The 13,616-nt window shown below is 49.5% G+C and overlaps 1 protein-coding gene across 2 annotated transcripts in view; it reads left to right on the top strand.

The window, feature by feature from the left end:
- The window catches only part of MCF2L2 (MCF.2 cell line derived transforming sequence-like 2), a 247,088-nt gene extending 236,158 nt beyond the window's left edge, over positions 1 to 10,930 (top strand). For both annotated transcript variants that reach the window (XM_009239585.4, XM_054553050.2), the window contains 3 exons: positions 6,803 to 6,891; positions 7,269 to 7,384; positions 7,458 to 10,930. In XM_009239585.4, coding sequence (XP_009237860.4) covers positions 6,803 to 6,891; positions 7,269 to 7,384; positions 7,458 to 7,581 — 329 coding nt within the window. In that variant the 3' untranslated portion in view covers positions 7,582 to 10,930. The remainder of the gene's footprint in view (positions 1 to 6,802; positions 6,892 to 7,268; positions 7,385 to 7,457) is intronic.
- The last annotated feature ends 2,686 nt before the right edge of the window (positions 10,931 to 13,616 follow it).

The following is a 13,616-nucleotide window of genomic DNA, read 5'->3' as shown; positions in this document are numbered from 1 at the left end:
TATAATCACCATTAATATCTTCTTGCAGACGTTGTCTATAGAAATGCATGATTTGGTCAGTTGTGGTGGCTCATGCCGGTAATCCCAACACTTTGGGAGGCCAAAGCAGGAGGATCACTTGATATCCAGGAGTTTGAGACCAGCCTGGGCAATATCGCAAGACCCCATCTCTACAAAAACTTTTAAGACGGAGTTTCACTTTTGTTGCTCAGGCTGGAGTGCAATGGCGCGACCTTGGCTCACTGCAACCTCCACCTCCTGGGTTCAAGTGATTCTCCTGCCTCAGTCTCCCGAGTAGCTGGGATTACAGGTGCCCACGACCACACCTCGCTCATTTTTGTGTTTTTAGTAGAGACGGGGGTTTCACCATTGTGGCCAGACTGGTCTCAAACTCCTGACCTCAGGTGATCCACTTGCCTCGGCCTCCCAAAGTGCCGAGATTTACAGGCATGAGCCACTGCACTGGACCTACAAAAAATTTTTTAAAAAAATTAGCTGGGCATGGTGGTGGGTGTCTGTAATCCTAGCTACTTGGCAGGCTGAGGTGAAAGGATTGCTTGAGCTCAGGAGGTTGAGGCTGCCGTGAGCCATGATTGTACCACTGCACCTCTCCTGGGCAAGAGTAAGACCCCATTGCAAAACAAAGATATGCATGATTTTTTTTTTTTAAAAAATGGAGCCATACTAAAATTGGGGTGACTTTATATTTTAATCTTATTGGAAATTTTCCATTAAAATTCTGATGAAATGGCCAAGGCTTTGACTGAACCAAACCATATCGGCTTGCCCTTCCCTCCTGCCACTCATCTTTGGGCTTATTCCAATCCAGAACATTTGAGGGCAGCTGGTGGCTTAGCTGGGAGGTAAAACTAGGTTATAAAGTTTCTTTGACCCACCGCCCCCACCCCCCGCCAGCTTCCAGCAGCTCTGAAAATCTAAGACAGCCAGCTCAGACTGCCTTAGGAGCTGGCAGGGACTTTGACAACAGAAATGCACAGAAAAAAAAATGTGCCCTGAGAATGTCAACATGTGGAATCTGAAAGCAATTAATTGATGTTCTCAAGAATGATTCACTTCCTCCTGGCCAAAGATAGGCTTGCAAATGAAATAGACGTTTCAGCTATAGACCAGCCTAAGATATCCACGTTTATACTCCGGGCCACGAAGCAAAAGACTGTAACCAAGCCTAGTACCCCTAGAAATATTTTGGAACTCTCTCTGTTTGGGAGCTCTGGAGAGCTACTGGGATGGATCAGACAGAATGTGACCCCATGTATTAAATCCTAGACGACAGAGAGGGGAAATTGGTTAGCAGCACGCACAACACAATGATGAAGGGCTCAAACTCAGGTCTCAAAGACCCAGCCTCAAGTGCAGCTCCATCTCTTTGGATGGATTCTATAGCCTCTCTGTGCTTAAGTTCTTTTTATCATCTATTTTACAAAATGGAGATAATACTGTACAGTCTTGCCGTGAGGATTAAATGAGATGAAGCCCTTACGCTAGTGCCTAGATCTCTGAAAGCATGGAATTGTTAGCAGTTAGTTCCTTTCACTTGGTTCTTCCAAGTGAAAGGAAGGAAAGCCCAGGGGGTTTAGGCATTGCTTTTAAGCAGCACACCACCTCCCACCCCCAAGTGAAAATGATATCCTTTAGTTTGTGTGATTGAGATGGTCCTTAAAAAGTTGTGCATAATTGGCCAAGCGCGGTGGCTCATGCCTGTAATCCCAGCACTTTGGGAGGCCAAGGTGGGCGGATCACGTGGTCAGGAGATCGAGACTATCCTGGCCAACATGGTGAAACCCTGTCTCTACTAATATTACAAAAAAATTAGTTGGGCGTGGTGGCACGCACCTGTAGTCCCAGCTACTCAGGAGGCTGAGGCAGGAGAATCACTTGAACCCGGGAGGCGGAGGTTGCAGTGAGCCGAGATCGTGCCACTGCACTCCAGCCTGGCGACAGAGCAAGACTCCATCAAAAAAAAAAAGAAAGAAAGAAAAAAGAAAAGGAAAAAAAAGTTGTGCATAGAGAAAAATCTAGTTTGAAAGACAATAAAAATAGAATTTGCCCATTTAATATCTATGGCGTGAGCACTACCGCCGAACCAGCAGGATCTACAATGGTCTCTTTGTGCCATCCAGTGGACGGTAAGGGAAACACCATGATTTTGTCTTCAAAGTCTGTAATTTACCAAAAATATGTATGCTGGTGAGAATAATTTCAGCTCACTACTAGGTTCACTTGCTAATAAATTTCATTCCATTTGTTTAAGCAAAATAAAAAAGCTTAGAATTCTAAGCACTAAATGTGAACACTAGATTTCCTAAACCATTCAGCTTATCTGATGTGCACCAGAAAGATTGTCGACTAAGGGTTTTGAAAGAGAATACTCTCACCAGTCCTTATCTGCAGGAATTTTCATCGCACACCTTTCCCATTCTTGTCCTTCTCCACCAATACTCCTTATGCTTATCTGATACATAGACTGAGAGTGCCCCAGAGACTCGGGGTATCTGCCCCAACACACCACTAGATCTTGGCTGGGACAAAAGTCGTTCCATTCATTTTCCAAGAATGCAACTATCACTTAGAATTTTGCTATAATCAGCTGGGCATGGTGGCTCATGCCTGTAATCTCACACTTTGGGAGGCCGAGGCGGGTGGATCACCTGAGGTCAAGAGTTCGAGACCAGCCTGACTAATATGGTGAAACCCTGTCTCTACTAAAAATACAAAAATTAGCCAGGCATAGTGGCGTGTGCCTGTAGTCCCAGCTACTCAGGAGGCTGAGACAGAAGAATTGCTTGAACCCGGGAGACGGAGGTTGCAGTGAGCCAAGATCACGCCACTGCACTCCAGCCTGGGCGACAGAGCGAGACCCCGTCTCAAAAACAAACAAAAAAAAGCAAAACAAAACAGTTTTGCTATAATCAGATTGAATATTTGTCAAGAGCCTGTGTGTTTGGCATGGTTTTTCTGAGGGGTGTGTGTGTGTGTGTGTGTGTGTGTGTTTGCTCTGTTTCTTTTTAAAGCCATTTATTATCCTTATAATATGTTTCCTTCTCTGAGTGTTTATAAGGACGAGACAATGGCAGACAAACCTCCCCGAAATGTAAGTAATAATAGCACACCTGGAGTGCCCAGAGCTGTTTTGAGACCCTCTCTTTAGTATTATTGTAATTGCTATGCACAATAATCAGGTATTATTTGTTGAGTTCCTATGATGTACCAGGCATTTTTCTTTATCAGAAGATTTGCTAATCCTCATACCAAGACTGCAAAATCGATGTTATTATCTCCATTTTAGAGATAAGGAAGCTGATCCTCAAGAGGTTAAGTGATGTATCCAAGATCACACAGCTAGTGAGTGACAGAGTGAGAATCAGGTCTGACTGACTCCAGAGCACCTTCTCCTGCTGTGGGGCAATGGGCCTCTCAGTTGTTCCCTCACATGCCTGTGATTGGCCAGATCCTGAGTCTGAGATTTTGGGGTCCCCTCAGTGCTGCCAGCTCCTTAGTGCCTAAGACTCTTAGGACCTCAGAGCCCAGGACCAGTGAATCCAGCAGGGGATTAAATATGTAGATGATGTAAGACAGCAAAAGTCAGCCCAGAAGCTGGGCACGATGGCTCACACCTGTAATCCCAGCACTGTGGGAGGCCAAGGTGGGCAGATCAGTTGAGCTCAGGAGTTCGAGACCAGCCTGGCCAACATGGTAAAACCCCATCTCTACTAAAAAATACAAAAATTAGCTGGGTGTGGTGGCATGTGCCTGTGCTCCCAGCTACTCAGGAGGCTGATGTGGGAGGATCAGTTCAACCCAGGAAGTCAAGGCTGCAGTGAGCCGTGATCACACAACTGCACTCCAACCTGGGTGACAAGCCAGACACTGTCTCCAAAATAAGTAAATAAAAGCCCAGGGCTGGGACTGGAAGGCGTGGGTGAGGAAGGGAACATGGTCTCTAGGCGTCAGGACACCCAGGTCTTGGCCCTGACTCAGCTCCCACAGGGCCTTCAGCCAGTCCCCACAAGGCCCACAGCCTGGTGGTCAATTACCATCCCTGGCGGGGCGCCCCGTGAGCCACACTTTCCTCCCCAGAGAACCAGGGGCTTTGCCTGCAGGATGCTGTCTAAGCTTTTCTGGTTCTGAGAATTCTGGGTTTCTTCCAGGAGCCTTGGGGGATACCTGGTGAATAGGTTACTGTCTCTGCTGCCAGGAACCTGGGGCCTGGGGGGAGACGGGCGAGGGCACACCCAGAGCAGCTGCAGCTTGTCTCAGGAGAGACGTGTCCCCCAAGGGCCTGGATGAGACTCCCCAACCTCCGCAGCCCCCCTCCTGCTTTGTCTCCTAGGATAGAACAGAGCACGATAGGATGAGGTGGGACAGATGAGGACTTCACACACTCTAAGGGTAAATATTGTTCCGTCCGCTTGTGTTTGAATTGTATAAATGTATTTCTGCGTGTATGCTGTGTTAGGGGGTAAAATTTGCATCTCCCTGAGGTTGCACTCTAAGGAGTATGGAAAACCTGGCTCTAGACTAAACCAGGCCCCCCGTGGTGCTCCAGGCGTCCCCACCTTCACCTGTGGCACCCGGAGCTCCTGCTGTCACTGGCCCAGGTGGGTCCTGTGTCTTTCTCTGCGTTGTCAGGGCCTGCGCTGACAGTCCCCCACAGGGAGGTGGAATCTGGGATTGACGGCGCTGGGAGGATCCTTCCTCTTTCCAGGCTCAGGCAAATCCTCGCCTGGAGGCGGGGAATGGGCTAGATAAAACAGTTGACTGTTTCAGAGGACCCTGAAACAGTTGAGTCCAGGGTCTGAGAGCCCCTCCGTGCCCAGCGCTGTGCCCCCTCCCCTTCCCTGCTTCCCTGCAGGGCCCGCGAGAGAGGAGGGAAAGCAGCTGCCAGCTCCAGGCAGTCCTTTTACCCCAGGTGCCACTTACCCCGCGGAGGGGCTGGAACCAGCTAATCATTTTACCTGGAAATACCACTTACCCTGCGGAGGGGCTGGAACCAGCTAATCATTTTACCTGGAAATACCACTTACCCTGCGGAGGGGCTGGAGCTTGTCAGGTTTTTCAGTTCCTGTGTCGCCTCCCAGCCCTGCCCACCCCAGGCTGTGGTTGTCTATGGCTGATGAAGGCTCCTGAGCCAGGCCAACCCCCAGCCTCCCAGTGGGTGGCTCTGTGGTCCCTGGCAGCACTGGCATCATCCGGGGCACAGAGGCCATGGACCCTGGAGACACAGCCCTTCCTATTCATGCAGGGAATGGTCAAGGGCATGGTTCCCTCTGTCCCTCTAGCCCTCCGTCACAGAACTTTCAGCAAGATAATCATTCTTCCATTCTCACTGCTTGCTCTTGGCATAAGGGGACTCCAGGGCTGGATGACTTCTCTAAAGCGGAGTCTTGGGGTTTCGTCAGATGCTCCGAAGTCCCATCTGGAGGATGAAGGCAGGGGGCACATCCCTGACGCAGTTTCTCCTCTGCCCTCCACCCCTTGCCCCTCCCACCTCCTGGGACTAGGAATTCAACCAGGACTTGCTTCAACCTGAGAGGAGGGTGTCCAGCCCCCTCGGAGCCTGCCAGAGTCAGGCGGGATTTCAGAGGGGCCTCCAGGGAGGTGCTGCCCAGCTGCCCCCCTGCCCCGGTGTTACTCACACAGCCCCCACTGATCTGCTCTGGGGAGGGCCTGGGGCCCAGAATGTGGCTTGTCGGGGGCCTGGGGCAGCAGCCCAGGAGACATCACTTGTTCGCTGCCTGCTCACCCAGATAACTGCAGCTCCCTCCACTGCAGCCTACCGCCCTCCAGCCATGCCTCTGCCCAGAATGTCCTCCCTCTCCAGTCCTGTCCTCCCCTCAAGGCCTGCCCAAACCTCCCTGAATTCTCGCCTGAGCAGACAGTCTCCTAGCATGGCTCCTGCCACGTGGACTACTCAGCTGACCCTCAGTCTGAGGCTGCCCTGTGTTAGGACCTTTCTGCAGATGCTCGGCTCCCTACCCTGGCTTGTAAGCCGTGTTGGGCAGAGACTCCATCTCACTCAGAGCGGGCGTAAAGAGCAGGAGTGCTGGAGAAGCCAGCTGCCCTGCCACAGGCCAAGAGGACCTGGCCAAGTGACCATTGCTATCTGTTTCCCCAACTGTAAAGGGGGCTGAGACCCTTACAGGGTTGTGAGGCTTAAACTTTGACAAACACCTGACATACCACCAGGCACAGGGCAGTTGCTCAGTATTTGGCAGTGGCTGCTGTTCCCCACAGTGTCCAACACCACCCGGGGACGTAACATGTGCGCCATAGCCAAGACTGATAGATTAATTAATCAGTTCACTGCAGAGAGAGGCAGGATGGATGCACTTGCTTGTTCCTCTGATTTTCCCTTATGGGGAGCAGTGACACTTGGCAGAGGCTGCCAGGGAGATGGGAAATGGACATTAATTAGGGGAGAGAAAAGGAGGCAAGGAGGGGAGGGTGAGAAAGAGACGGGAGGAGGAAGGGAAGGAGGCATGGTTAGAAGACAGGCAAACACAAAAAACAATAACTGTTTTCTTGGAGGAACAGGGAGGTAGGGCCATGAACAGCATGTGGACATGTCTTCTCGTGAATTACAGCATTTCGGCGCTGGAAACACAGCCTGGAGATCACAGACCCCCTCACAGCCCAGCGCAGTGCAGGCCCTGGGGAGAGCAGGAGTTAGAGATGGGAAGGACTGTGCCTGCAACAGGCACTGCCTGCTACACCCTGCCATGGACAGAGGGGCTGTCCTCCCACCCCACAGAGGCCCCATCCTTCTCTTTCTCTCCCTAAGGCTGCTCCAGCAGGGAGTTTAGCTCCATGGACACCTTTGAAGACTGTGAAGGTACAGAAGACATGGAAAAGGAGAGCAGCGCTCTGAGTGTAATTACTTCCCTTTTGTTTCTTTCATCTTCTTCCTCCTTCCTATTCATCAGCTCCTCCTGCCTCCTGTCCCTCGCCTCCATCCCTCTCCCCCTCTTCAGGATTCTCACCCATAAGGGCCTGGCTAAGCCAGGGAGCCGAGGTCACCAGACCCTCAAAGTGGCTCTGACCCTGCTAGCCCGGCATGTCCCCACGTGGCTGTCTCCTTGGCGGTGCGCTGGTGTCCTGTCATAACTGGGGCTCCTGCTGGGAGCCCCGTGGCCCAGGTGGGAGGGCTGGGGTGGGCCTCAGTCTGCCAGCGGGAGTCACCACCTTGCCCGGCCTGGCCACAGCCTCCAGCAATAACTCTGAGGGTGCACCCGTCCCCTCCCTTCCAGCTCGCGGGCCTTTTCCAGTCGGACGACAGCCACGAAACCTGTTCCCCCAAATCCGCTTTCCTGGAGAGGGGAGAAAGCACCCTGGGAGAAAAAGAAGAACGCGATGAGGAGGAAACGTGAGTGTGAGCGAGGAAAGACTAAGCGCCTCTTTGGGCCACGGCGTCTCTGACTTTCTTCTCGGAATTGCAGGGCGACCCGCAGCACCGAGGAGGAGCGCGCTGGGGCGTCCACGGGCCGGCTGGCTCCTGCGGGGTCGACGGCTGGTTTCCAGGCGAGGGCGCTGCGCACGAGGACCTCCGCCCCGGAGAGCTGACCTCCCTGCGGACGCCCCCGCTCCTCGGCCCCAGAGCGCCCGCATTCCCGGGAGAGGCGGTGTGGGGGCCTGGGCCCTGCCCAGCTACGCAGAAAGCAGCAGGAGCCTCGGCGGCGGCAGGAAGGGGACAACCAGGGCCTCCTCCCAGGAACCCGAGAGGTGCCCTGGGTGCGCGCCTAGCTCCGCACGGGGGACCTCGGAGCTGCTCTAAGGCGCCTGCAGAGGCGAGCAGAGCCCGCAGCCCACGCCTTCTCAACCGCGCACTTTGACGTTCGGAGCCGGGCAGTTCTTTGCTGTGTGGGCTTCTTTGTGCTCCCACGGTAGGATGTTTAGCAGCATCCCTGGCCTCTACCCACTAGGTGCCAGGAATGCGCCACCCCATCCTCCACCCCACCCCCAAATTGTGACAATCAAAAATGCCTGCAGACACGCCCACATTTCTCCAGGGCGGGGTGGGAAGCGGTTGAGAGCCGCTTAGCCCGAGCCTTGGAGGAGCCGGAGCCGCTCAAACCCGGCGGGGGCCGCAGACTGGGAGCTCCCGGTCCGCCTCCCAGAATCCCTGCGAGCGTTCATGGGGTGTTCGTGTTAGTGCCAAGATTGCTTCGTTGCAGAGAGTTCGTTCCAAGTTACTTTCTGAGGTATTTTATGTATCGATTTATTAGTTTTTAAATGAGTTTTGTTATTTTCAGTTGTATTTTATTTTTAGTTTTATTAGTTGATTTTCATTTCTTTGTAGCTTTCTAGTATTTAATTTCATAGTTTCAGTTACTGGTTTATAGTTACTTTATTTTCAAAGTTATTTAGTTGTTGAGTTGTTCATTTTCAGTTGTTTATATGTAGTTATTTTGTTTTAGGAGTTATAGATGTTCAAATTAATTTGCTTGGAATTTATTTATTTATTTATTTATTTTATTTTTTATTTTTTTTTGAGACGGAGTCTCGCTCTATTGCCCAGGCGGGAGTGCAGTGGCGCGATCTCGGCTCACTGCAAACTCCGCCTCCCGGGTTCACGCCGTTCTCCTGCCTCAGCCTCCTGAGTAGCTGGGACTACAGGCGCTCGCTACGGCGCCCGGCTAATTTTTTTGTTGTTGTTGTTTTGTTTTGTTTTGTTTTGTTTTTGTATTTTTAGTAGAGATGGGGTTTCACCATGTTAGCCAGGATGGTCTCGATCTCCTGACCTCGTGATCCGCCCGCCTCGGCCTCCCAAAGTGCTGGGATTACAGGCGTGAGCCACCGCGCCCGGCCGGAATTTATTTTAAATTATCTTTACAATTATTATCTGAGTTATTTACCGTCATAGTTATTTCACTTTATCTTATTGGAGTTTTTGAGCTATTTATTTTTACGGTAACTTATTTGACTATTAAAAACTCACTGGAAGTTGATGAACTACTGTAAAGTTATTTATTTTTAGAGTGAAATGTTTTAATGAAGGGTTTCCCCTAGTTATCTGGTTTTCGAGTTGCTTGTGTTCACAGGTATTTATTTTCAGTTACTTTATATTTGAGTTGTTTGTTTTTATGTTCTTTTTTCAAGTTATTTGGTTTTTAGTTATTTCATTTTCAGCATTACTTCATATTTAACATTATATTTTCTGAATTTTTAGAGTTTCTGAGATATTTAGTTTTTTGAACTATTTTCAGAGTTATTTATTCTCAGTTATTTCTTTTCAGTTTTGTATTTGCCATTCAAATTTTTTTTCTGTTCTTTATTTAATTTTCAGGGGTTTTTTTGTTTTGTTTTTGTTTTTTGAGATGGAGTTTTGCTCTGTCACCCAGGCTGGAGTAAAGTGGCGCAATCTTGGCTCACTGCAACCTCTGCCTCCCGGGTTCAAGCAATTCTCCTACCTCAGCCTCCCAAGTAGCTAGAATTACAGGCACCTGCCACCACGCCCAGCTAATTTGTTGTTGTTGTTGTTGTTGTTGAGACGGAGTCTTGCTCTGTCGCCCAGGCTGGAGTGCAGTGGCGCAATCTCGGCTCGCTGCAAGCCCTGCCTCCTGGATTCACGCCGTTCTCCTGCCTCAGACTCCTGAGTAGCTGGGACTACAGGCGCCCGCCACCATGCCCGGCTAATTTTGTTGTTGTTGTTTTTTTTGTTTGTTTTTTGTTTTTTGTTTTTAGTAAAGACGGGGTTTCACCATGTTAGCCAGGATGGTCTTGATCTCCTGACCGAGTTTCACCATGTTGGCCAGGCTGGTCTCCAACTCCTGACCTCAGGTGATCCGCTTGCGTTGGCCTCTCAAAGTGCTGGGATTACAGGTGTGAGCCACTGCACCTGGCCCTCAGAATTATTTAGAGTTAGAATTCTTAGTCTGCTAGTCAGCTTTCAACCAAGAGACACTATATCAGTTATTCCAACAGAGAGAATTTAATATAGATCATTGTTATCCAGCTAGTAGAGATTTAAAAAAAAACAGTAGTGATAATGAGATATCATATTGATTTTAACTGCAAGCTCCCAGCCCAAGGACTCATACAACAAAGAGAAGAGGTTGAGAATATCAAAACTCAGAAATATGAAGGTGGCCCTAGGGTTGGGGGTTAGTCCTCTGAGGAGGAGGCACTACCAATGGTACATGTGGCCCAAGGGCTCAGAGCCCAAGGTCCAGGAGCTGGATGCAGAATTCTGGGGAGGGGATATGGCCAGCCCATGCTGCTGTCTCTGAATGGGCATCATCAGGCTGGTTATGGGAGTGCTGGGAAAATGGCAAGCTGGAACCAACTGCCACTACTGGAACCAGCTGTCACTCTCAGGGTGGAGACAGTATGCTGATGGTGGGGGTGGGGTGGTGTGCACACAGGAAGGAGCCCGTGGTGGCCCTGCACCCCAGAGCTGGGAAGGGCGGGCTAGAAGCTTAATTACCAGCACACTCAGCTTTAGCGTTACATAGAGTTAGAGTTACGTTAGGATTCCATTAGTTTTGGAATTGTTAGGGGTGATTTGATTTCACATTTTCACAGGATATGGGATTGGGATGAATCTTCAATCTCCTGGTTTGTTTGTGGAATAGAGTGGGCCACACCTCACAGGAGTCTCACCCAGGAGACTCAAGACAATCACTTTAGAATTCAAGAAAGCAAAAATAATGTGTCTCACTTTGTTCATAAAGAAGCCTTTTGACGACGTGGCCAAAAAGAAGCAGAGTCTAAGGGACAGACTCTAAGAAAGGTGCCCTTGGAACAGGGTCCTGCAGAGTGTTCCTCTCAAGTTCTTTAGAACTTTACGCTGTTTTGTGGGGCCACCCTCTCCCACTCCCTTTCCTGACAGCACAGTGTCTTTCTTGATAGAGTGTGTTTCAAATTTGTAGACTGTTTGCACAATAAAATAAAGTTCCTCCCAAATCAAGAATCTGTAATCTTAGGTTCTTCTACCTGCATTATTCTTCAGCCCACATTGTTCCATTTGACCATCAGAATGTTTACATATGTATGTACATCTGGATGGATGGATGGATGGATGGATGGATGGATGGATGGATGGATGGATACACTCATTTTATTCAACACCTATTTCCTGAGCACTCCCCTGCCCTGAGGATGGTTCTGGCACTAGGTAGTGACCAGGGAGGTATGAAGATGAGTGAGGCTCTCAGTCCAGTGGGGGAGACAGATGTGGAAACAGAATCACAACACGATGTGCCAAATTCTCTGGGAGCATAGAACACCGTCACTGACTCTTCCTCATACAGTCAGGAAGGGGTGACACTGGAACTGGGTCTTACAGGCAAGTGTCTTCTCCTGGTGGAGAAGAAGAAGGGCACCCTGGCGGAAGGAATAGCATGAGCTCAGGTGAAGGGGCACGGAGGAGCTGTGCATGGCAGGTGGGACGAGTTGATGGGGGCTGCTGGGTCACAGGGTTCAGAAAGGCACTAAGCTTAAGAGCTGGCCCTGGTGCTTGACAGATCCTGCTCCATTTGGTCCTGCAGCAAGTCTGCAAGATAGTAGGGAGCAACCTCAAGAGTCCCATGCTTCTCATGACCTTACTTTTCCAAACACAGTTGACATTTCTGGATATCTTAAGCTCCTTCTTGGTTTTATCCATCTTCCACTTTTCACTTGTCCATCGGAGGTAAGTTGCCCCCTCTCCTTCACCTTTTGAGTCCGGCTTCTTAAACATCTGTAGGAATGGAGGAGGGTTGAGACCAGAAAGCTGTGAAGCGCAGACTTCAGCTCACAAGGGAGGTGGAGGAGAGCCGGGCAGAGACGCACTTGTGGGAATGGCATGCAGAAGTTCTGCAGACCAGCACAGTGGGGAGTGGGCTCCGGACATCACCAACTGTGACTGCCTCCAGCTGCATTCAGCAACCATGGAAAGGTCATGGGGAATGCCTTTCCCAAAGCGGGAGGCTGCTTTAGATCCAACCCAGGCTTATGAATGCAACAGACTGGGATTTTTTAAAGCACATAGAGCCCTTTGCAGCCTTAACAGCAGTAAACATGTCTCCCAAGTCAAAAGAAAATATAGTCCTACACAATCTGCAGTGGTGTATTTTTATGCTTTTTATAATACACATCTATGCATTCAGTCTTGATGTGTGTGTGTGTGTGTGTGTGTGTGTGTGTGTGTGTTTCTCAGCCGACTTCTCTGCTTATCATGTCTATCACAATATATCCATTTCCCTATGAGAATCCATTTCTCTGTGAGAACATGTAAGAACTTCAGATGGTTTCACATCTTAGCTGAACAGAAGAGTCTGTTGGGTTCTGACCACTTGCCTCAGGAAACACATCACTTGTCTCCTCTCAAACATTTGACTATTGAATAGCCAGCCACTCACTATGGAAACACCCCCCAAAGCATTCTCAATCCTTTGGATCTCAGCCCTTTTCTGGATCTATGAGGATGTCCATACTTAATTCTAGCAGAATGCAAATTGGCCAAACCTCACAAGCCTCATAGGAAGACCCTGTTTGCAAATGTCATGCTACAGGTACGTGACCAGGGGAGTCATTCCAATACCAGTCATTGCTGGAGGTTCCTGGGGTATTGTCCTCCAGTGATCCAGGATGGTCCAATCCGACCTTTCACTCCAGCCTCCTTGTCAAAGTCCCAAGCTGCTGCTCTGCTTGCTGGTGTCCTGTGGGAAAAAGCTACCCTTTGGGGCTCAGAGAATCAGACTCGCCACTGAGCCCATGGTGGGCTGCAGGGTGGGACAGGAATCGTGGGATAATTCTCATAAAGCTGTGCCAGGTCCACCGTCTGTTCCCAGCAGACACGACATTCCCTATTCTACACCTGGACACACTGCTCATTCAGGAAATAGTTGTGCATTTTTAGACTTCTTAAAAACAGGGAAAAAAAGAGTGGCTTTTCTGCGAGTGAAATTTGTGTCATGTTGTTTAAGTATAAATGGAAAAGAATCCAAAACCACCAGATAAAATCCCTCAGACTTAGAAGTTGTTCAGATCCTCCATGGCTATATGATGTTGCCTGTTGTCCACCAGAGGAACTTAGATTTCAAAATACTGGTGACAATTGGGAATGCTGTGGCCTCAGATTAAAGTGCCCTGGCTGAAGCATTTGAACTAAAAGCAGACCCAGATCTGTAAAATCTGATGGGAGTCTGAGTTCATATTAAACATCAGCCATGCATCATGAAATATTAGAAAAGTTAGAGATCCTCTAAACCAGCCTTCCCAGAGTATACTTTGCAGAATATGCAGAAGAGTGTAAGAACTTTTTTTTTTTTTTTTTTTTGAATGGAGTCTCGCTCTGTTGCCAGGCTGGAGTGCAATGGCATGATCTTGGCTCACTGCAACCTCCGCCTCCCAGGTTCAAGTGATTCTTCTGCTTCAGCCTCCCCAGTAGCTGGGACTACAGGCATGTAAGGAAGCATCCTTCCTGGCATAGACCTGGGGGCGAGGAACATCAGTTGCTACAAGAAAGACACAAAACCATGCTCAGATGCTATTGGCCCATCTCTCCTACAAAGGCCTTAAAAGCCTGGAGGAAGGGTAACAAACACTGATGCTCCTAGGTGGCTGGGAAATCAAACATAGCTGGAGAAAAAGGAGCAAAAACTTAAAAAACAAGA

This window comes from Pongo abelii, chromosome 2, assembly GCF_028885655.2.
Source record: "Pongo abelii isolate AG06213 chromosome 2, NHGRI_mPonAbe1-v2.0_pri, whole genome shotgun sequence".
NCBI lineage: Eukaryota > Metazoa > Chordata > Mammalia > Primates > Hominidae > Pongo > Pongo abelii.
Note: the sequence above shows the minus strand (reverse complement) of the source record. Positions and strands in the feature narration are given on the sequence as shown.